General features: G+C 41.3%; 1 protein-coding gene across 2 annotated transcripts in view; it reads left to right on the top strand.

The window, feature by feature from the left end:
- Positions 1-24,718, top strand: part of MEGF10 (multiple EGF like domains 10) — a 180,653-nt gene that overhangs the window by 102,912 nt on the left and 53,023 nt on the right. For both annotated transcript variants that reach the window (XM_019478144.2, XM_006276658.4), the window contains exons 10-13: positions 10,828-11,040; positions 19,047-19,221; positions 20,161-20,281; positions 23,451-23,614. In XM_019478144.2, the coding sequence (XP_019333689.2) occupies positions 10,828-11,040; positions 19,047-19,221; positions 20,161-20,281; positions 23,451-23,614 (673 nt within the window). The remainder of the gene's footprint in view (positions 1-10,827; positions 11,041-19,046; positions 19,222-20,160; positions 20,282-23,450; positions 23,615-24,718) is intronic.

The raw sequence follows: 24,718 nt of genomic DNA, 5'->3' as shown, positions 1-24,718 counted from the left end.
TGGGCATGTGCAGGGCTCCTCATGGAAATGCAACCCTCCCCCCCCCCCAAAAAAAAAACCCAACAAAAAAACCAAAAACACCCACCAGCAAAAACGAAAGTCAGCTCCTATTGGTTGAGGCCTTTTTTAGAGAATTTTTATTCAAATGAAAGAAATTAAATATTTTCATGTTCTAGCACTGTTGGTAGAATGTCTGTTAAAAAATATTTTATTGTGACAGCAAACATCATCACGTTTAGCATTTATAAAGAGGTGGGAAGCAATGGCACAAGCCCCTTCCTGCATACTTTTCAAACAACACACAAGTCTGTTTGCTGAAATCAGCAGTAACTTAATCACTGGGGTCAGGCCAGAGAATCTTTGCCAACAACAGTAGGTATCATTGCCACATGCAGTTCCCACACAGGCAGTCTGAGGATATGGGGATAGCTGTACAAACCATAAAAAAGCATAAGCAACTCCAGAGAAGAAAAACAGCCTTTCCAGGGCCTTTAGTGCTGCCAAAATTAAATGTTTCTATGAGGAAACATTGGAGACTGGCACATGCATTTAAACAGACATGAGCAAATCAGAATTAAAGCACAGAGCAGTTTCATGACTTAAAGGACAACATCTATGAGAATCTTTGTATATGTTTGTTTCTAAAGTTAATTGAGGCTTCTTATTTGGGGTAAAAATCTTGCAGTAATGGTAAATACTAGGGCTATGCGAAGTTTGGTCACTGATTCAATTTGGCAAGAGATGTGGCCTGATTCAGCAGCCAACTGTCCAAATCCGAATCAAATCAGAGGACCCTTTAATCTCTCCAAATTGATTTAGAACCCTCTGAATCGATTCGGAAAGATTCAGCGATTCGGACATAGACACAGCTTTAAATGTTTTTTCTACATACCTCAAGGTACCAGGAGGCTCATAAATGCTGAGATGATGGGGCAGATGGAGTTTCCCATGGGAGTGTGTGTGTGGGGGGGTCCCTAGCGTGCTCGTCAGCAGACCTGGAAGTGGACCAAAAGCACTTCCGGTCCACTTCCAGGTCCGCTGGGAAGCGTGCCGGGGACCCCCTCCCTGGTCCCCTGGCTTGGCGACTGGTGCCTCCTGGGTCTGGGGGGCACCCGGGGTCTCCCTGTGGCCGATTGTTGAGCCGGGTGGGGGGCGGGCAGGGGGGGAGAGCCCATGCACTCAGCAGTGGACCCAGAAGTAGTTTCACACACCCTTAGTTAAATACCTTACAAATCTAATAGGCTACACTGCATCTCTCTCTTATAGGCTATGCTGTGAGCCTGAGGTGCAAAGAGCTTTCCATCCTTTTCCTCTTTGCTAATTGGCAAGGCATTATTATAATCCCTGTGATCTCCTTCCTCCTGAGACTACTTCCTGGTGCTTCTGGAGTGCTAGTCAAACTCAAAGTTTTCATAATTTGTTAAAGGCCTGTAGAGCATGCACCCTCTGCGATCTTCTCTGATCTGTAAAGCTGTGAAATGCTGGGCACTTTTGTCTTTGAGGCATGAATAGTGACCTGTTTAGTAGGGAGGTCAGCCTGCTGTGAAGTGCTTAATAAAATCTTTTAAGATGTATTTAATACTGCAGCCTTTAGGGCTTTTAATAAGGTTATGGTGTCACTCGCATTCTGATTTTTAACAGTTCAGTCATAAAACTTAGAGAAGCAAAAACCACAAACATCATTGTGAGATCATATCTTTTCTTTTAAAGATACCAAATGAAATTTCTGTTAAAAATTCTACATTAGGAAAATGGGTGTGGGTGTTAGATTTATGAAACAGGAAACTGTATTTGTAGCATCATGAAGATAATACTTTGTATACATTTGTATATGGTTAATAGATTGTACTTGTGGTAAACACCTGGTAATCTTTCCTTAAAGCTACATTAGGGATGGATGAATTAGAGAAGGATTTCCTTGATCACTACTTTTTGTTTTGGGTCTTTATCTGGTTGATGCTACATAACAGAAAAAAAATGCTGTCTTCAAGCTTTCTTTGATAAAGAAGGATGTAAAAGAGTAGAGTTGGTGACTCACAGGATATCTAGTTTACAAAGAATGTTGGCATTTCATTTTAGGCTGAATTAGAATTAGGATGACACCAGCTTTCTTTTTTTGTAAAAAAAAAAAAAAAATTCTGCAAACCAAAAATTGTGGGGGAGCGGGGGGGGGGCGGGGGCGGGGGCTGTGTTCACTTTGGTGTGTCCAAAAGGAAATATTCTTCCCAGATGCTGTCTGAAATTGGGATTTTGGTCAGTTTTAGCAGCTGAGTCAGGCAGCCCAAGGAGCCAGACATCATAGGTGGTTTGTGGTGTTCCACTGGCTTCTAGGCTCCATACTACAAAGTGGGGAGCTGGGCCCAAGGCCCTAGTTAGAGCTAGAGATCCCAGAGCTTTCAGACCACTGTCTCTGTGGCAGTAAATGTAGAAGCCTTGGCATGGCTGCCTTCCCAGAATCACAGACTCTGGCAGCTGCTCATTGAAGCTGATATTTTTTTGGGGTGAAAGTAAACAGTTCAGGGCCATGGAGCCTGGAAGTCCTAAGAGCTCTTTCTGAGTTTCTCAGAACTTGCAAGCTTCCGTAGACCTGGGAACCTAGATTCAGACAGCCCTAGTTAGAGCAGGTCTTGCAGAACTCCTTGGCTTCCAGGTCCTCAGCAGAGATGTAGCCTTGCAGTCCTGAAACCTTTGACTCAGATAAGAGTTCTGGGCTGTCTGGTATGGAGCCAGGAGCCAAACTACATTACAGTGAGGATTTGATTCCTGACTTTACAGCAAGGAGCTTGGACTTCATGGGTTGGCTGGTGACTTGGAGCCTTGTGGTGACTTGGATTACAAATGGGATCCCCATCACTGAGCTGGGCTGTTTGGTGGAGTTAGGTCTGCAGCAGCCTGCCAGGATTCCAAGCCAGCTTTGATATACTAAAAAGTTCATCAAACCCATTTTGACAAAATATCTTGGATCAAAAAGTTTTTTTTCTGGGGATACAATTGTCAAAAAAGTTGTTACTGGCTAAACAAGAGTAATGTAAACAAGACTAGCCAGGTGCAGTGTTATTTTTTGTGTCAGCTTGTAACTTCTTTCAGACTTGCAGCACCAAGCATGATGGGGTCCTGGTTTCAGTTTGGGACTCCAGGTGCTACTGTTTTATGAAAAGTAAACAATATGCGACTGAAGCTCTAAAAGAGAAGTTGTGTGTCCACAAGGTTCCCACATTGTAGCACATACCCTTTTGGTCCCTTTTGTAGGCTCCTTGCCAGGATTAATCTAATTTTAATTTCAATTGTGAAGCCCGTTTAAGGATACTGTTAATGCAACAATTAATTAAAGAGCTGTCTAATTATTTTTCCTGAACTAGAATGTCAGGTTTATCTTAATGACATGTGGATGTATTTGCAAAACTGATCTTACAAGACTGGAACTGGAAAGGATTGTAGTAGTTCCAGTTACTTCATAAAAGCTCAGTGCTATCTTTAAGGCACAAACCTGCAAGTTCAAATTATCCTTGGGACAGTGCTGGGAGACATTTTGTTTGAAGAAGAGAACAAGCAGGGTCTGTCTGTTTGTTCTTTTGAGTAAAAAGGGGACTTTTCTGTGTTAACTAGAGGAGCAGTCTACAACTGCATAACAGTATTGACTGGAAACTTCCATTTGCAGTGCTAGAGGAGCTGCTCTTGGTATTCCAGCCCCTTGGCTGAAATAATTCCCTGGGCCAAGGAGAGACTGCATTGCAGTGTCAACCCCTCAATAGGTTTTGGAGGTATATGTGCTAAGTGACCCCCATGCTTAGTAAATGACCCAAGGCGACTTATTTGAGGATAGAGGCAGTTAGTGTTGTTAGTGCGAAGTCAGACAGAAGGCAGGGTAGAGTTGCAATTTATAGACTAATTCAACTAAATTTAGTTAATCTATCAGGTGCAACTCTACCTTGCCTTCTGTGTATTTGCATACAGCAGTGGTTCTCAACTTTTTTGGACTTTGGGTATCTCTCATTAGATTTGAGGTACCCCTTCATAATGTTTGTGAATTGAGTGGCACCCAGTTTCAAAAAACTCATGTGTATTTTGCACTGCTTACCTCCTTGAAGAGGGGCCAGGCGTTGGGGCTGAGGGATTGGCTAGGTAGGGACAAACCTGAGCCTGCTTATCTCCTCACACATTATGGCACCCTTCAAAAGATCTGGCAGCATCCTAGGGTGCTGCAGCACCCTGGTTGAGAATTGTTGGCATATAGGTCAATGCTCTATTTATAGATTCATGGATGTTAGGGACCTCATTGGGCTCAGCCCCAAACTGAGACTTAAAATCACTTGTGCATACCCAGACTTGAGCTGCTAGCCTTAAGGTTCTCAGTTCACTACCCAAGGGCCTCAGTCAGATGCTCTCCCCTCTGAACTCTTGAATTCTTCTCTTTAGTGTCCTTGGGAAAAACAGGCGAACTTTAGAATTCATAGTAATGTAACGTAATGTAACTTAATGTAATGTAATGAATCTTCTTTTAGAAGACCTGACATTAGTTTTAGGTGTACATCCTGAAAAGGAAATGTAGTATTATGCTGGCTGTCGCTTTTTTCTTTGTTGTAGTGAGACTTATCCAACCAGTTCTGTAGAAACAAAACAAAACAAAACAAAACAAAAAAACAGGGCTTTTCAGCTTGTCAATTTCTAACTTAGTACTACAATATATAGTAGGAAGAGTGTAGCTTACTCATTAGATTGAAATCACACTAAGTGTTGCCTGAATTACTGAAGCATAAGATTTTATTCACCTACCTGTTCTCCCATCGTGTAGAAGATTCCAGGCAGTACACATTATGGTGCTATATACTAGGAAGCAAGGAAACAAAGCATAATGGAAGTCTTAAAACAAATATAGGCAGACTCTAGCCTACTCCAGTCTGTCAGTATTTATCTAAACAAGGTGAAGCTTATCTCACAGCTCTTTGGATGCATCCATTTTCCCTCAAACACCTCCTTGATGGAATTAGAAAAGAACAGTAGGGCAAACTCCAAGAGAAAAAGAGACAAATACAGGAAATTCCTAGATAAGAAAAAAGCCTGAAGAAAAAATCAGGTTGCCAATAAGAATCATGGAAAATATGCTCTAGGGGATCCAGCACCAGTTGCTTGAGCACACAATGACAAGTACAAAGTTGGGATGAATCTGCTGGGACCCTATGTCTGCTCTGCATGTCCCATTCTGCAGCACAGTGGTGGCTCTGCCCCTCAAACTGCCAATATACCTACTCCCACTGATTTGATTCTACACAGCCAGTTTCTGCAGTTAGCCCTAGCCTTCCCCTGTTATGCAGTTCAAATATGGACTCCTACTTCCTTAATTTTCCATTGGTGGCAACTTCTCAGAGGAATGGTGTTTTAAACTAAATGAAGACCTCAGGAATCGTATTTTTACTCCTTTTCTTGCTTCTTAGCATGATGGTGAAAGTTGGAATAATTCACAGGAAGGGAGGAGAAGCAAGACTCTGACAAATTGAATTACTGGTGATGAGCAATTTCCCTTGGTTTTAAAGTGGGCTCAATGTGGATGGAGTGTATCAGAAACCTAGAAAAGTTAATGTTACCAAATTACAGGTAACTGTCAGTGGTTTCCATATATATTGTATTATATATTTTGGCCCCTTAGTTCATGATGCGTGGAAAACATCTGTAGCAGCTGGTCTTAACCCAGATTTGTCTTCCTAACCATCAGTTATCACTTTACAAATGGCTTATGTTACAAACAACAAAAAGTATTGGTCATAGACTTTTTGCTTTATTCTTGCGTCAGGTATCAGAAGAAAAATAACAACTTTTAATTTAAGCCTTATTCATTTCTTAGGAACTTTTCCTGCGGAACATATGTAGTGCTTCTAGCTTTTGTTTGCAGCTCAAATCAGCCAGCAGGTTCAGACTTTTGTGTTCATTGTGGGAATAATCCAGTGACATTTCATGAACTCATCAACCACAGAATTTTTTAGGGCTATGTTAGCAATCCAACTCTTGTTTTTAGAGAGAAATTTTCTTCATATTCAAGGAAATGCAACCGCAAATGAAACAAGCAGTGGGAGAAAATTGGACTTATTGGGTGTTTATAGACATGCTCCGGAGGGAGTGCGGGTGGAGCCACTCTAATTAAAGCGCCCAGAATGTCACATGGATCAGTGTCCCCCACTGAAAAACGGCACTGAGGACACTTTAACTAAAGCTTGTTGAATGAACAAAGTTAAAGGGCCCCCATCACCATTTTTCAGCACAGGGACGATGATACATGTGATGTTGGAGTCTGCTGGAGTGCAGTAGTTACCACGCTCCAGCAGGCTTAATCGAGTCTGCTCCAACATGCTATAATTACAGTGTCGCAGGGCACCTTAGTGCCTGCTCCTAGAGAGGAGAAACTGCCAGGGAGAGAGCCGTGGCAGAGCTAATTGAGCACAGCTGTGGGTTGCCGGAGCAACTAAGGGGAGCCAGCTGCCTGTAGGGGGCAGGGCCTGGCCCTTATAAAGCCCAGGGCCAAAGGCAGGCTGGCAGTTCTCTGCCAGCAGCCAGAGAGGCAGAAGCTTCCTCAGCTGAGATATGGGAAGGAGCCTGAGTTGCAAGTACAGCTCATGATAGCCCTGGAGGCTTGAGCTATGATACTGAGGTATGGCCATGCAGCTTGTGGTTATGTTACAGCCTAGGGGCTTGTGGTTTTGCATTGTGTTTGTGTTATTACACCCGGAGGCTTGGGTGAGGCTGTAGGGGTTGGAGGAGGCCTCAATTATAGGGACCCCAGAGAGTGTGGGGTGCCCTAGTGCCAAGAGGGCGCATTATTTTCATAGCGCCAGGGAAGGCGCAGCTCGCACGCCAGTGCATAAGTAACTGGCAGCGAGGAGCGCGGCCAGTGGGTCGCGGGTGCAACCCGTAGGTTGCAGATGGGGACCTAGACCCCGGATTGCGTGTGGGGGAACATAGACCCCGGCCCCAGGAAAGGGGTGGTATTATTGAGTAGCCCAGTGTGGGCACGGCGAGCCCCAAAGAGGGGGAGCGCCATTACTGAGGAGCCCTAGAGGAGCCATATCAAGGAGCCCGAGATGGGCATAGTGAGCCCGGCCGCAGGCTAGTGCGGTAACACCCCTCAGACTGAGGCAGGGTGCTGCGGTTGCCCCGAGAAGACCGGGAGTAGCAGCGCGATGAGCCAGGGTCAGAGAGGGTGCCCATGCGGTTGGCCCATAGGACCGGAGGCCCGCTAAAGAGTCCCTGAGCGGAACCACACCGGCAGGGGAGGTCCAGAGTGGGCAAGACGAGAGTTCCAGCAAGAGGCTGGGCATGAGAGAGGGAGCCCAGAGTGGGCCACATTAGAGAGGAGGCCCGGGAAGCGGGCGTACAGACCGGACAACGTCTATTACATCTGCGAGGCTTGGGGCGTGGTATTAGGGGTTGGTAGGAGCCACGCATAGCCCATAAGGCTGGGGTGCTTGGGTAGCGCCCATCACACGGGGAGACCCACGAGGGGTCTAGGAGCTTACGTGCCCGAGGAAACACAAGGCAGCCTCCCTATTATATATTCCATCAAGACGTGGCGGGCGAGAATGGAGGGTGCCCTCGGGCCGAAGTAGCGCGGTGAGAGGGCCTCAAGGAGATCACGGCCCTCCGCGAGGACCCCGCCGTGACATACAGTACATTGGAACAGCCACTTTTCATGTGTATAAATGCCCATTTAATCTGGAGAAGAGATAACTGAGAGGACATTTAATGGCAGTCTTCAACTACCTGAAGGGTGGTTCCAAAGAGGATGGAGCTCAACTGTTCTCAGTGGTGGCAGATGGCAGAACAAGGAGCAATGGTCTCAGAACAAGGAGAAATGGTTTCAAGTAGCTGCAAGGGAAGTTTAGATTGTATATTAGGGAAAAAAATCACTAAGAGGGTGGTAAAACACTGGAACAGGTTATCCAGACAGGTTGTGGACTCTGTATCCTTGGAGATTTTTAAAATTTAGCTAGACAAAGCCTTGGCTGGAATGATCTAGTTGGGGATGGTTGTGCTTTGAGTAGGGCACTGGACTAGATGAGCTCCTGAGGTCGCTTCCAACCCTAATTTTCTATGAAAATAAGAGAAGGCCAGAGTAAAGACTGCTGAAGTGTGACTAACTCTTTTTCTATCCTCACATTTTCATATTGGACTATTTCAAGTCAACAAACTTAATCCAGTTCCCCTCACAATCCTCAGAATAAAGAGAACACATGAAACCTATCCAAAGAAAAGTCATGTTAAAAAAGTTAACAGGTGTTTGAGTGACAAATTCTACAGTAGAGTAGCAAGACGGTTCCATACAGATGGGTTTTGGCAGCTTAACTGTTACTGATTAAAATAGAACTACAACCTCCACCAATCTCTTTCTATTTATCCTCTGTCTCTGTATTATTAAACAACCTTTTACCCAGGTTTATAGAACTTGTTTTTTTTTCTCTACTATCTGTTTTTAGTATCTCTTTCTAGTACAGTGAAATCTTGATTCATTTCCTTTGCTTGGCTGACATTTTTTTTAAAACTTAACACTGACCCAAGTCCTGCTGGCATCAGTGACAGGGCAGTGTGCAGAATGCCTGCTAACTTCCAATATTTACATTATCTCATTTAAGCCCCAATGTAGAAGAATTTCTCTCTCCCTTTCTTCATCTCCCCAGTTTTATACTATGGTCTCGTGTAGCTTATTCTGAAAGACGCTCAACCTGAGATCTTAGTTGAGATCTGAAGATTCCTTCTTGGGAAATTTTTTTTCCCTATTTCTTCTCAGTCTTCATCCACTTCATAGCTTTCTACCTGATTAACCTTCAGTAGAAATGTATTGCGTGTCATTATTTTAATCATAATTTTGATTAAAGTAAATAATCCAGAAAAAGATGGAGAAAAACAAAAATAACATTATTTGTTGTTGTTATATGCTATTTGGCAGTCTCTTTCCTGCCAGAGAAGGTGATTGTCCCCTTCATCAAAATGTTTAATTTGAGTAAAACAAGCAGCATTTGCATTTTCTGTTATTGACTGACAGCAGTTTCCACACCTGGGATGCAAGGAGAAATTATTTTAATGGATTACAGCCCACCATTTTCAGGAAAAACAGGGTCCATAAGGTTTATTTAGAGGTAGGATGTTAAACCTACTTTTAAAGACAGAGCCACTGCCCCTATTTTGGTAATACTGAATCATAAACTACATCATATATTTCTTCTATGCAGTTCTTTCTAATTTATTCACTGCTAAGGATGGTAAACATGTTGATTGTTCAAGAGAAAGCAGCAATTCAAGCTATGAAATGGTTCTCCAAAATGAATTTGGAATCTTTACACCTTTATAATAGTCTTGCCCATTATCACATAGGGGAAGCAAGGGTGGGAAACCATCTTTTCAGAGTACTAGTTCAATGCATTAAATGCAAAATAGCAGCCTTTCTTCTTCTGAAATTCATTGTCTCATTTATTGTCTGTCTTGTGCACTGAATGAGGCAGGAAAAAAAAATAGTTTGTGACTGTTTATTAAAGCTAGTATCCTGTTGCATGTGGAGGATGAGGCCAAATTTCCTACATTTAAACGTTTGAAACTGGGTGAAGAGCCAGAGCTGCATAAAGAAGTTTCACAAGCTCTGATTTCTGAAGAAGATAAACTGGGGGAGGATCATGTGCTTTGAGGCAGTTGTAAGGATACCTCCCCACAATGTCTTCATGTCCCTTGGAGCAGATGGCAAGTGTGAGTAGAAATAGTGGGCAGTACAGGGATCTTGCTGAAGTGTCCACAGGGTTGACTAGATTCTGCTGGGGGTCTCTTCAGCTCCCAGATCAGTTCAGGATAACACAGTGCAAATGCACCTTTAGGCTACCATATCTCCTCTTTTTTGGGGCAGATGATGAATCTCACTTGATTTTCTTTTTTTGCATTTAATTTCTTGGATTTTTAAAAAGCAAATGAAATCTGAAATCTCTTGATGCATCTGTTTACTGCTCATATGAATTAGCAGCAGAGTAGAAAGCCAGGACCTTTACCCTGCAGCACAGGCCATCATTTGCATTGGTAGAGTAACTGGTAATGTCTGAAGGCTGTTGTCACCTTGTCAACCAGCCATTAGTAGTTGTGTGAGCCTGGGGTGAATGTGGCATTTTTAATATTGACAAAACTGCCTATTTTCTCCTGGTCTTGTGCTCAGAACTGAATTAAATGGTGTCAATCCTAATGGAAAGTTTGGCTGCATCCCCACATGCAGGGTTATGCACTTGCAGAAGCCAAAAAAAGTAGCAGCACAAATTTGTGCCACTACTTTTTGCCACTGCACACACCCCTGCATGTGGGCTTTGGTGTGGGACAGAATGCCTTGCTTCAGGGAAACAGTTTCCCTATTCCTCGCAGCTCCTGGCATGCTGGAGAAGCAGGGGCAGAACGGAAGTAGGGGAGACACTGGGGCCAGCAGCCTGCTTGCCAGTGCATGCTCCTGTGGCGTGCCTTTTTTTTTTTTTGTGGATTTACTGGATTTCCCAGTAGCAAATTTTGCCCCCATGCTGCAAATTTGCAGCATAGGGCACGGCACATGTTAACGTTCCGGGTGAGTGTTTTGCAGCACCATAAACCTCATGTGCCTTCACAACTGGATCTGGCCTTTCAGTCCTAATGGTTAATGCTTGGCAACTGTAAAGAGGAGTTAACTTTATTTACAGTATGGTCACCAACTCCATCACAAAGCTTTAAAGAATGTTACCAAGAGAAAACCCTTTATAAGCCAAGGTACATTTTTACAGTGATTGTCCAAAAACCTTTAATTTGAAGGGAAGTAAACCTAAGTCTTTCTGACTTTCCCCACAGATGCCAGGATGAATGCCCAGTGGGGACTTATGGACTGCAATGTGCAGAGACCTGCCAGTGCATGAATGGAGGGAAGTGCTATCACATTAGTGGCGCCTGTCTGTGTGAACAAGGATATACAGGAGAACACTGTGAAACAAGGCTTTGCACTGATGGGGTCTATGGTCTCAAGTGTGACAAAAAGTGTCCGTGTCACTTGCCCAATACCCGAAGGTATGTTTTTACAGATTTTAGCAGGTTTTCTCTAAATGGCCCATTTCATCAAGAATGTAATTTAAAAGCAAATAAATTGCTAGGTATCCAGTTCTTCCATGCAAATGTCATGCATGCGCACAAACATGCATATTATTTTTGGAAGTACAAGAACATAATATCAAGCAGGGGAAGAGCTGCAATTTTTTTGTGCTTGCAACTTTATTAGATGTCTTTAAATAGAAACTGATAAATCTTGATATTCATCTTAATATTATCCAAGGAGACAAACCTTGACCCAGACCTGGCCTTTCTGTATATTTACCTCATATAAAAATAATCTTTATATTTTTCACCATATCAGTTCAACAGACTGGCTCTTCCTCTACTTTATACTAGTGTATTGCAAATCAAGAATAACTGCATTGAAGTCAACAGAAATGCCTTTTTGTAAGGCCATTGTGAGATGAGTCAGGTCTGGTCCTGTGTGGCTGGAACACGTTCTTTATTTTAATGAAAATTTCTGGAATCCCACCCTATTAGGGTTATGCATTTCAGAAGGGGTAATTGGTCAAACTAGCTTACTAAAAAGAAGGAGAACTCTGATGCCAAGAAGCTGAATAAAGTTATTTGTATATGGGATATGGTTGGGTTACATTTCCTTGTATCTTTGTATTATTGATGTCAGAAGTTAACTAATATAAATTCCCTGGCTCATCATCACAACTGTTTTCAGATAATCATGAGCCAGAAACTTTTTTGTATCTACACATCCTGTAAATCCTTAACATGCTGCTATAAAAACTGATCTATCAGAAGCTCTAAAATAATCTTTGTAGATGGTGAGCAAGGGATAACAGTTAAAGCAAGACAGCATAATATTTATAAACCAATTCTTATTATAAGGCTTATCTTCTAGAAAACATTCTTTTGTAGGAAAGACTCCAGTCATTTTGCCTGTATTTACACAGAATTCCATTAATAATACACAGTAGGTGTGTTTACTTGTTCATTAATGCACCATGGTTACTGCGCATTCAGTTTAGTACCTGTAATAACAGGTACAAACTGAATGCACAGTAACTGGTGCTGCTGCACAGTAGTGCCAGTGCACAGCTTTTTGTGATGCTAATGTGCAGTAGACTAATTCTACTGTACATTTTTTTTTTTTGCACATTAGCACAGCTTTTGCCTTGATGTGCTAATGAGCAGCAGAATTAGCTGACTGCACCTTTAGCATCTTGTGTAGGCACGCCCAGTACGTCAGATAAGTTTTGTGAACATATTCTAAAGGCTTTGCTATTACAGGTTGCTGAAATTATTTAGACCAGTGCTATCTCATATCCAAAATGCATCTTTTAAAATGTTTTTATCCTTTTACTCAGAACTTAGAAAAGACATTAAACTGCATGGAGTCATTAATGAAAATATTTCTGTCTGAATCTCTCTGTCAGTATGACCCTGTAAGAGGGTACTGTGAAAAACAACTTCTTAGGTGGTTCAAAGTGTTCAGCATAACTTCTGTGGCCAAGCCAAGTGAAAGTGGGTTGCATTCCTTTCCAGTTTCATTCACATGCTTATACACTGATGTGTTTGTAACTTTGTTTATCCCATTCACTTGAATGATTTGAAAAAAACATATTTTTGTACAATACATAACATTCAGTGTATTATGGGTTGGGAAGAGAACTTAGGAGTAAGCAGAATCATGATCCCACCCATTGTCTGGCTATCAAATCTATTCTTTATGGCCAAACACTGCTTAATGTATGAATTATGATTTACCAGATTCTACAAATTTAAGTGCAGACTGATGTAGAAATTTAGTTTGACAGGAATGAACTGCATTTTATAGCATTTCTGATACTTCAAGGATTTCTTCTGATTCATGTTCAACACAGCTGTTCTTTCACTTATACCTCTGGAAGACAGCTTGTGTTCAAATCAAATCACAAATGTTCAAATGTAAACAGTAGCATATGGCTGATCTTTTTTTGAACACTTTCCCTTCTGTGTGACAAACTGGATGCAGCTTAGCAACTTTGTGGGTGTCGGAGCATTTGTGTCTGTAAGCGTACATGATGAGAGAGGGGAAGCATAAATTCATATTACAAGACACACTTTTTTTTTTCTTTCTTAGTGTCAGGAAAAGATTAAGACCACCAAATATATTTGAGTAATGGTAGAGAGGCCCCTGAGGATGCCTCCTTGCCACTGTTGAGGAGCCAGTCATGTCTAGCAGTCTTCCCACTCTGAGAGTAAAATGTCCAGAAGTAGAATTTGTTCAGTAATATATAGTTGGGATAGTTCAGATTGGTTTAAATAACCTTTTGGACAGAAAATGCCTTTTCTCAGGTCACCCCTTCTTGAATATTAGTGTGCATAATGTAGTTAAAAGTAATTGTTCTACTGCAAGCTGTACCTGTTTCCTTTTCAGATCTGAGGAAGGGCATTTTGTGCTGAAAAGCTAGTTTAACATCTCTCCCAACCCTATTTTCTCTCATGCATTGTGCCCTGGAATATAGTATGTATTTTATTTTTGAAAGGCAGAATGAAGAAAAAAAGATCTTTCCTTGTAGTAACTGAATAGCAGCAGCTAGAGAGCCAAGTCTGTCCATTCTTTTAACTCCCTGTGGATCACTGCAGGTTTTTCTTTTAGTTTCTGTTGGTAAGTGAATGGTTACCGTATTTCTTGCATATGACACACACTTCAATTTCCACCAGCTGGTTTTTGGGAAAAAGTTGTGTTGTATGCAAGAAAATATAGTAGTTGGTGCCCTAAAATATTATGAAACAACCCTGGTTCCTTGTGTAGTCCATAGATTATCATGGCTATAATAACATGAGAACAGTACTACTAAAATGCCAACTAAGCAGGAATAAACTTACTTTTACATAGACACATCAGGGAGCTTTCTGACTCCTCATTGTTATTGGTGATATTTGATTTGGTTATAGCCACAGGATCTTCATAATGGGAAGCAGTTAATCAGTAATCTATAGACAATAAGAGGAGGTACTTTTCCAACAGGTTTCAGTGTCTGAGGACCCCAAGATTCTGATAGAGCTTCTGTAGTGCTCAACATGCAACTGTTAGTTGGGTTACACCTTTGCTCTAATATTCTCCCTATCCCTAATGATATTTTATTTCTAAAACTTGTGGCTTTCATATATCAACTCTGTGTTCTTGAAGGACATAAGAAAAAACAATCAGAAATGACTGTTCATGGGCAAAATGATATCCTTTATAAAACATTTCATTTTAAATTGCAATATGGATAAACAGTCTTGCTATTTTATTAAACTATTAATATATTCACTGATAATATGTGATACCACAGTAAAATGTGCAAGTTAATGTATTTGTCCTTGTAATTCATGATAGTGTACTTACATCATCATTTTATGGATGAGTAGCTTGTGAACCCAGTCAATCTGAAATTAGGGTTGGGTAATGAATGGAAGTGTCATGAATCTTAATAGTCATTGGTCAGCTTCGAGTGATGTGTGATGATCAAATGCCCATGCTGATTCTTTTACACATATGACCTTCCTTGAATGCTCTCTACCACGAGGTAATATTGATGTGCCTAAATACCACAGTGAGATGGTTACATGATCTTTTAATTTTCTCTCTGAGAGGGCCCAGAAAGCTGTATGGGGTGACTGTAATTTGCTCCAAGAGTTCTTTCATGGAGAAATCTATTATGTTTTTTCTCTTGATTAGCAAGTATTTAGACTTCAGTGTCAACACTCTGCAAATGGCATGCAGCTCTTCATCTTTGTTTTCTTAGAGAAAGTGTCATTTGTCAATTTTCCTATATGTAGGCAAGGGTGAGACTTGAATGAGAGCTAGCTGTCTGAGAGAACTTGGATCAGAGAGAAATAATGTTGATAGCACATGGGAAGTAATCAGAAACACTGGTGGAAGTGTTATCTATCCCTTATATTAAAAGAGCTGTATACCTTTACTATTCAGGGACACAGTTGAGTCTTGTTAGATTCTTGTTCGCTTCTGGAGCTGACATGTTTTGAATCACCTAGAATATGCCCGTACAACCAAAGGACCTTGTTAAGACGCTCTGTAGTGAATCATGGTACCACCACTCCCCATGTGCTACATCTCAGAGGGATGTAATGTAGTTGACCTTACCATGGTGCTGTGTACACTCTAATAAACTCTGTGTCATGCTTATTGGCATGTGCCCAGTGCCATACTAAAAGAAGCTACATTGTATCTACATGGAACAGGCATTCCTTGCTTCACTGATTCAATCAGTGAATGAGGCACCTAGGGGTCAGCCCTTTGACAGTAGGGGTGAGCAAAACAGGCTGTATTCGTTTCAGATTTGGATTCAGCCCAAATCAGGGACAGTGATGCAATTCATTGATTCAGATCACTGTCCCCTATTCAATTTGGCTGAATCTGAAGATTGAATGCTGATTCAGAGAATCAGCAATTCGGCCACATGCACAGCTTGGAGTGTTTTTTGTTTTTGTTTTTTTTTTTTTTCTGCATACGTTAAGGTATGACTGTGCCTTGTGAACCCTGCGATGCTGGGACAGATGGAGCATCCCACAGGAACATGGGAGCCCTCCCCACGTGCTCAGTGGCGAACCCAGAAGTGGACTGGAAGCACTTCTGGTCCACTTCTGGGTCCACTGGGGAGCATGTAGGGGGCCCGCTATCCCACACTCCCCCTGCTCAGCAATTGGTCCTCTTCCAGGTCTGCTGCTGAGCGTGTGGAGGACCTCCTCTCCACCCCCGCGCTCCTGTGGGATTCTCCATGTGCCCCAGCATCGCAGCATTCATGAGCCACCTGCTACCTTGAGGTATGTGGAAAAAACATTTAAAGCTGTCTCTATGTCCGAATCATCAAATCTTTCCAAATCTCTCTGAATCGATTTAGAGGGTTCCAATTCAACTCGGAGAGATTAAAGGGTCTCCTGATTCTATTCGGATTCAGAGATTTGGCCACCAAACTGGGCTGAATCTCCACCAAATCAAATCAGGAACCAAAGCTTCACACAGCCCTATTTGACAATGTAACCTTACCTCAGGAATTACTTTTTCACCTGTTTTGGGGAAGCTAGTTTCTTCCTTTTCTTTTGAATATAGACCTGACCTATGTCACTGAGGCTAGATTGCTGCAAACCGTCTGTTTGGGTAGCATCTGTTGATCATTTTGGACATATGCAAACGTGTAGAATGTAGTTACCCATTCACCTAGTTGTACTTGGTGAATAGGCAGCTTTTTTTGCACGTTGCACTTTTGCTTCAGCACTTCCCAGAGTGCACTGTTTACCAGCACAATTCAAGATGCAGTTATTTCTGACCTGTTAAGCATTTTGTTTGTGCTCTCATCATTGTTTAATCCTAACAATTGAAATCATCTGGGCGCTTGGCCTGAAGCCCCTAAATAATTCTCAGCAGGGAGGGTGCATTCAGGAAATTATTTATGATCCTAAGTGTAACAGAGCCCCCACTTGGTTTATGTTCAGGGTGTATTTGTTTTTTCAATCCTTTCTCTTCAATGAGTGTATGGAATGAGAATAAATTAAATGATGGGCTCATGTTTGTGGTCTAAGACTGTTTAATGTCAACATTAAAATGGAATTTTATAATTTCAACATCCCATCTAGTGTCAACATTAAATGGAAGTGTGCATACCGCTTGCTATAGGAACATCTTGTAAATAAATGCATTTCAGAAACTATACCAGAAATTATGTGAATGCTAAAATGCTGCAGAGTTAAATATACTTAATATATATTATCAGATAACCTATATAGAAAACATATATCTAGTTTAATAAAATGAAACCAAAAAGGACATGAATAAAGCAGATGGAATTGCAGCATCTCTTAACATCTACCTCCCTATCTTAATACATAAATCTTATTGCCAATTAAGCTAACTGCATGAGAATCCATCAAAAAGCTTCAAAAGTGCTCCAGCTTCCTACATCTAATTACAAATTACCGAACACTAATTTTGGTGTCAATCAATATATGTGCAAGTATGTCTTGCTAACACTCACTAGGGGGTATGGAATGTCAGTGTCTCTGTCTGCCTCATCCACTGTGCTCACTCTTTCTTTCACCCCCTCTCTCATAAAAAGAGAAGGAATTTATTTTCTAGATTGACAGAACTACAATTTTAAATGTTTTAATGTAACAGTATTTTTTTCTTACTTCTTCATTTCTGAAGGTCTTCTGTTGTGTGGGTTTAAAAATATTTCCATATTGCTGAATGCCTTCTGCAGTTGGTAGGGGAATTATAGAGATTTATACTACAAAAGTAATACCCAAAATTTCACTGGATTTATAAAGAAAATAAATTAGAAATAGGTATCATCTCTGTCAGGTAATGCATCTCTGCCTCTTACTGCTTCATGGGTGTTCTGGGTTAACATGCATTGCATTTGAAAATATTTTAGTTTCTATCTCTGTAAACTCAGGTATTCTAATACTTTAATGGACAGACTGATTAATGTTTCTTGCAAACACTATTTAGCCTAGTTGGTATGGTTTGCTTTGTCTCTGTGTATGTTAAACCCTTCCAAACTTCTCAGACTTAATTCAGTGAAAAGATATAGGGTTGGATTTTCTCCTGAGTTACTGCTCTTTTAGACAAACTGGATCCATATCATTATGATCATTTCCAAATAAAAATGTTTATGGCAAAATAATGTGTAGAATAAGTCTACAGCACTAAAGTGTAAACTGTCATTCTGGATCTTTGTAGACAAAACTTTCCTTGATCATTAATATGCTGTGCAATTTGCTTGTATTCATAAAAAGAGAGTTTCATTTGACAAGATATGTCCTTTAATTGTCTTTAATGCCACATTCTGTATGTATGCTTAAGACCATTTCAAAGATTATGATAATGAATCAGGTACACACGTGCGCACACACACACACGTGTGCGTGCGCACACGCACACACACAACAAGTTAAGGCTCTCAGACATGTAAAACTTCCAAGCTGTCATGGGCCATTTAATGTGGCTGGGCTCATGCACATTTTTCCAGCATGCTTAAGGGGACTTGACTTCAATCAGGGATGGAAGACTATCTTTAAACAGTGTTCCCATTGTAAATATATTTGATTTGGATATTAAGGCTTTCCTTTGGTGAGAATTAAGCAAGTGCTTTGTCTGCCAGAATGCCACAGAGTACCCCATTGTGTCCATTTTTCCAGCACATATATCTTAGCACAGCTGATCATGTCCATTTGTTATGAGGCAACAGCTGTCTGGCTGGCCATTCAATGAAACTGCTGTTTCAGGTAGAGACAGCTGGTGTATCCCCAGGTATGGACATTTTAGGCTAGTCCCATTCCAAAAGGTTATTGCATTTGACAGTTACCTCTGATTTTTTTTATTTCTCCCAATGAGAGAGAATCTATTTGTACCCTTCTGAACCACTGCTTTCTTTAAAAAAAAAAAAAACTTGAATTTTATTCATTGACCATTCTTTTATTATTTAAGAAATGTATCATGCTTCTTACATAAGACATACATTTTATGATGTTATGAGTTATAAAATAGGAGGCTGATCTTGACCATTTTATGAAAAATAACCAAGTTTTGGTTACTGTTGAATTATTTAAAAAAGGAAATAAAGAAAGAGCCATAGCCAAAGACTGAAATTTTCACCAAAGTGCAAGTAATTTACAGACATGCATGGTAAGTATGTTATGAGTTGTTCCTTCAGCACAGAAATGGAAAAGTCATATATTTTCTTTTCTTTTTTTTTCCAAATTATTTAAGCACAGAGATTTTGTGGGTATATGTATGCTGTATTATGTAACATTGTACTAATTGTGTGTTTGTATATGTGTAAATGCTTACATTTACCTACAAATCTATGGTTAGCTTGGGGGGAAAAAAGGAAACATATCTTTGTCTTTAGCATGTGAAATCCTTTAAGCAGCATTCTGTTATCTGAAAAAATTTGCACGGGGCCCTGGGTGTCATATTTAGTCCCAAATTATTTATTCCTTTCATCCCCTTCTGCCAGCTGTCACCCTATGTCTGGAGAGTGCTCCTGCAAGCCTGGCTGGTCTGGACTCTACTGTAATGAGACATGTTCCCCTGGATTCTATGGTGAATCTTGTCAACAGATCTGCAGCTGCCAAAATGGTGCTGACTGTGACAGTGTGACTGGAAAATGCATCTGTGCCCCAGGATTTAAGGTAAATGATTCTAATGTTCACAGTTAACTTTTTTCCTTCACTTATGGCCACAATTTTGAGTAGTGCTGAGTATCCTTCCTGCACTGAAGTTAGTGGGGAGGTAGCAATACTTAACTCCTAACAGGTACCCATGGCATCCTGCAGGATCAGGCCCATAAAATGCAACATTTTGCATTACATTTCTAGTAAATGGATCTTTTAAGACTCAACTGCTTTGTAATGGAAAGGGATGAGAATGGAAAAGTGCTACTAAGGTGTAAATGTGTAAATATCAACTACATTGGCAGTCATCTGTAGATTTAGGTGATTTCCATGTTGCAAAAACCAATAAACCAACCAAACTAAAAAAAACCCCACAATCAAACAACTCCTCAAATCCCAAATCCACGCACCTTGATAAATATTTGGACACACAATATGCATTTTTGTGGTTCTCGCTGGTGTTTTTCTTACACAGGAATTGGTACTCTTACAAATGTCACCCTGAAGACATAGTTTGATATTTCTGGAACAAAAACAGTTTTGTGTATCCTTAGATCAGATTATATATTTTTAAATAAACTTAATTTTAGTAAGTTACAATTTCATACTATGTACTGATTTCTGAAATTGTTTCTGTATCCAGTTGTACTGAACACTTGTCAAACTCAATGCAGTGAGATACACAGTAGCTAATGTAAACCTAATCCTTACTGTAGATTTAATGAGCCTACTAAATGCAGTCCCTTAAAACCAAGATGACCTGATGACAGCTTAGAATATGTCATGGCCTATAAGTTTTCTTATAGTGGTAACATTTTAACAACAGTCACTTTCAAAAAGGGGTTTTTACAGGTAGTTAATTCTTGGAGTAAATAATATACCAGAGTTATTTTATTGTTTAAACTTTCATTGCTGCTTCATTAAATAATTTTTCAACTATATTTCTGCGTAATTCAGGGTCCCGATTGCGGCACTCCTTGCCCTCCAGGAACATATGGGGTAAACTGTTCCTCTGTGTGTAGCTGCAAAAACGGAGCCCTCTGTTCTTCAGTAGATGGTTCTTGTACTTGCAAAGCAGGTAAGAGCTGTTGCAAATCAGTCTCCCATCCCTTTAACCTGCACAAGTTACCACAAAATCAAGATGAGCTTTTTAAACTGAGAAAAGATAAATGCAAACTTAACCTAGAAAAGAGTAAAAAACTACAGCCATACCACTCGCTACATACAGGTGATAAGTTTCTACCTGGAGAATCACCGTTCTCCTGGTAGAAACTAGGAGCATGCAAGCATTCGTTAAATTTTTCCCAAAGGAAGCATGCCCCCTCTGGGACAAAGATATTCCAGGGTGACACCTGGACGATCTCCCTTGTGAGACTGTTTGTCTTACGAAAATGAATGCCTGTAGACTTCTACTTGGATTTTTTTACTGCTTGACTTCTTCATGATCCAGAGGAGTCAAACAGTAGTCACTCAAGTGCCTTCTCCAAACAAACAGGGCTCTGTTTCAGGGAAGGTGGTGAGGCATATCCCCACAGCTGCACTGCTTCCTTTGTAGAAGTTGAGCTGCTGATGCACCCCTTGCCTCTCTGAGACGGAGCACTAGCTTTGAATGTGCAAGACAGGGGGGAAGTTAATCGACTCCCCACCACGTGACACTTGCAGAGTCACATGCCCAAAGCCATGTGCTTACAGCCCCACTACTTAGTCCCACTGCAGAGGAGCATCTGTTCATCGTTCCCTACCCACCCAACAGATCTGGGGGCCTCAGCCTGGGGAATGGGCTGGGGGCTTTGCCCTGCTGTTCTAGTCCCTGCTGGAACTGAGAGGAGTGAAGTAGCTATTATTCCCCATGCCTCTGCCAGATTGGGATCACCCATCTAGGGAAGGCATGGAGAGCAAGGCTGAAGGCATAGTTGCAGGCTAAAATGTCTGTAATGCTCCCTTTCCTGGAAAGATTTCTATCAGATTAAATTTTTCAGAAATTTCCACCGCTAGAAACAAATGTCTGTTTGAGGCCTCCCTCTGCTGGTGGTGACAAAGGTGACAATTGGGAAGAAAAATCAGTTCAGAGAGAATTGTGTAGAGTTTGTCATTACCATCTTTGCCACAACCAGACAGCTCTTTACAGATTGAATTATTGGATGGAATCACTGCTAGATTTGTCCCCAGCCGGGAGGCTGTTTTCTCTGCAGCTGCAGTAGCCCAAGCTGCTCTCAGATACCTTTAGTGTAAATTATTTGACAGTGGTCCTTCTTCATAGCCTACTTCTCTTTTCTTCCTCATTCATCATGAGGAAGAGTAAATAGCAAATCTGCCTATCACCACAGCCCTTCACCACATTACAGAGGCTGAAATTTTTCTTGCCAGGCTATCTCCCCCACCCAGAATCAGTATCTCCCCAAATTCACTACTCTTCTCAATAACTGTGTGAGAGAGCAGTTCTTATACTCTCCTTCCTAACCATACAGTCACCTTGCTCTCCCCCATCAGTGCTAGGCAGAATCAGCCAAGGGGAGTGGTTTATCACTCCAGAGCAAGGGGTCCCAGCTACCACTGTCATCATTGCAGTGGAACAGATTTTGACTTATAGCCTCTCTGTGCCCAGTGGCTTGAATGTGAGGAGAAAGACTGCTTTCCTCAAGCCCTGCCCACATCCTATTTGCTTGGGCTTTCTGGAATTGAGTAGAATTTTTCTCAACATAAATTACTACACAAAAGGAAATCAAATAGTATTCCTATTAAATTAGGAATCAGTTACTTGTCATATAAAAAATGACATCAAACACAACTGGTAGATATCTACCACTTTCCCCTCCCCTCTGCCTTGAGGTGTTATACATCTAAGGTATTTCTGAGAGGCCTATCATCTTAAAGACCAAATGAAATCTTGGCAGCATTGAAGTCCAAGGGCAAACTCCTATGGACAAGATATCACCATCTGTTTTTTTTCAAACATCCTATGAAGTTAAACGTCTTTATTCCCCCAAAATTGCTGCCTCGTTTTTCATTCCATAGTGTGGTCCAGGGAGCAAAGAAATCATTAGGCTGCAAGGAAAACTAGGACAAGTTTGTAGGTGTGGATCAATCAATGGCTGGAGCGTGTGTCTTAGAAACATTCCACATGTCACATGGACACAGGATGCTTCTATTACAGAAGGCATTATAGGGCGTGATGGAAACCTGGAAAAGGAATACTCAGAGACAGCATGTTTCTTTTCCATTTTTCCTTTTTTTTTCTTTTCACTGACCACAGTGCAGCATTTGCAACAAATGATTTTTCCTGAAGGAAGCTCTAAATTCTGCAGTTAGAAATTGAGAGCATGAGGCAGATTCATTACAACACATGTTTTGAATAGACTATTGATTATGTTCATGCAGAGTTATTTGACCCCCCCACTTACTGTAAACAAAGGATAAAATTAGAAGGCAAACTTGTGTCATAGTTGATGACAACACATGACTGACTCAGTTTGGTTCCCAAATCCAATAGATTTATAGTATCATGTGTTTAAAGCTTTCTGCATTTCTGCTTTATCCAGTGTTAAGTTTGTGAGTAATTTCTCTCAGGCAGAAGTACTGTTTGATGTTTTATTTCAGAGACACCCTTTAATTTGTATTTGGATTTTTTTATAAATATTCAGAAGGAGGTATTGTACTTTCCTAAAATATCTTGCATCTGTCTTTGGAAAAATCCCCCTCATGCAATGACTATTTCACTGATCTATTTTTTATCCTTCGTTTCTTGTGCCAAGATCACTGTTATGATTGCATCACGACACTGTCTGTATTGAATGTAGTCCGCAGAGAGAGCCCAATAGAAGAGCTACTAAAGAGCAGCAAATACATACCTCTACGGGCAGCCTTTTTCTTTTTGTTTTGTTTTGTATTTTTTAAGAAATGCTTTTCCTTTTTTAAGGAAAATATCCTTATTTTTCCTTTCCAGGTATTAAAAAGTCATGGTAGTTTGGTGTATGTCATTGTGCATTCAAGGTGTCTCCCTTCAGATGCCCTATTAATTGCTTTCATATGTTGGCACCCATCTACAAAGTATGTGCTGTGCACAGATGTTATGAGGCTCTCAAGGGCACTTTTGTTTGAATTTGGGCAAGTCCTCTGCTGGAAGAGATACAGTCCAGCAGGAGTAAAACTCACTACTGTGCATTATTGAGGGATTCCAAGTGGCAGTCCCACAGCTAAGGAGAAAAAATATGCCCTTGTTTAATTTAACCCATTTTTTATTTTTCTAGGTTGGCATGGTGTGGATTGTTCAATAAACTGTCCCAGTGGCACATGGGGTCTTGGCTGTAACATTACCTGCCAGTGTCTTAATGGAGGGGCCTGTAATGCTCTGGATGGAACGTGTACCTGTGCTCCAGGTTGGAGAGGGGAAAAATGTGAATTTCCTTGCCAGGTAATTTAAATCCATTTCAGTGAATACTGAACATAACGGGGAACTGTTATAAGTAGTACAATCCTGCAAACATTTCCAGCTCTGGTTAGTACTGTTGTATCTGGTGGGGTTCATAAAAAGAGTTTTGTTCCTGGTAGAAAGGGTATGCTTGATTGGGTTCAAGGTTAGGGTAAGATTTTGAGTTACTGAAATTATTTGGAGAAAAAAACCCTCTCTAGTGACCAAATGTATTAAAAAGTCAAGAATAACGTAAGCATGCAAAAAAAAATGCATGCTTACCTGCATACCACATACATGAATACTGCCTGCCTGAATACATTCTGTGCCTGCATGCTTGAAATATTGATCCCCAGTATTTCTTTGTCTGTTCTAGAATTTGTTTAAAAGTCTCTTAGAGCCAGATTCTGCTCTTGGTTACAGCAGTGTAAATCATATGTCACCAAATTGCCTCAGTGGCCACGTCCAGACATGCGTGGATGTTTGGTTCCCTGGGGACAACTAGCAGCAGCACACCTTGCACTGCCACTAGCTGTCCCTGGGGAATGCCTGCACCATATGCACTCTGTCATGCGACAAGTTACTCCAGGTGGGGTAGGGGAGGCTGGGGCCAGCATTGGACTGGCTCCAGCAGCCTTACCTGGGGTCCTGGGGGCCTCCTGGGGCTGCATGGAACATGGCAGGTAGCAGAGTGAGGCTCCAGCCAGCCAGGTTCTGGCTTTGGGTGGCGCATGCTAGCTCCATGTGCACCACTCTGCTTTTCTTTGGCACCACTCTAGTTTTGTTTTTTTGGATATCCAGGGGTAAACCCCCCCCCCCCCCCGGTGCTGCTCCCTTGAAGTGCAGAGAACAATGCAATGTGCAGTACGTGGCACTGCAGATGCGTCTGTGGTGCCACATACCCCATGGCTGCGCTCATCTGGACACAGGTTACTTTGAAGTTCGAACTGAGAATGTGAGAGAAGAATGTATCCATGTCTTCAAATACAATAAGTCCAATTTTAAGTCCTCATTCAAGGAACCTCAAAACACAGTATTTTAATAGAGGTTATCTAATCAATTTGGAGCTGACCTGAGCTCAGTATCTTTGGGGTACACTAAGTCAGA

The sequence above is a fragment of the Alligator mississippiensis genome, chromosome 3, assembly GCF_030867095.1.
Source record: "Alligator mississippiensis isolate rAllMis1 chromosome 3, rAllMis1, whole genome shotgun sequence".
Taxonomy (NCBI): Eukaryota; Metazoa; Chordata; order Crocodylia; family Alligatoridae; genus Alligator; species Alligator mississippiensis.
Note: the sequence above shows the minus strand (reverse complement) of the source record. Positions and strands in the feature narration are given on the sequence as shown.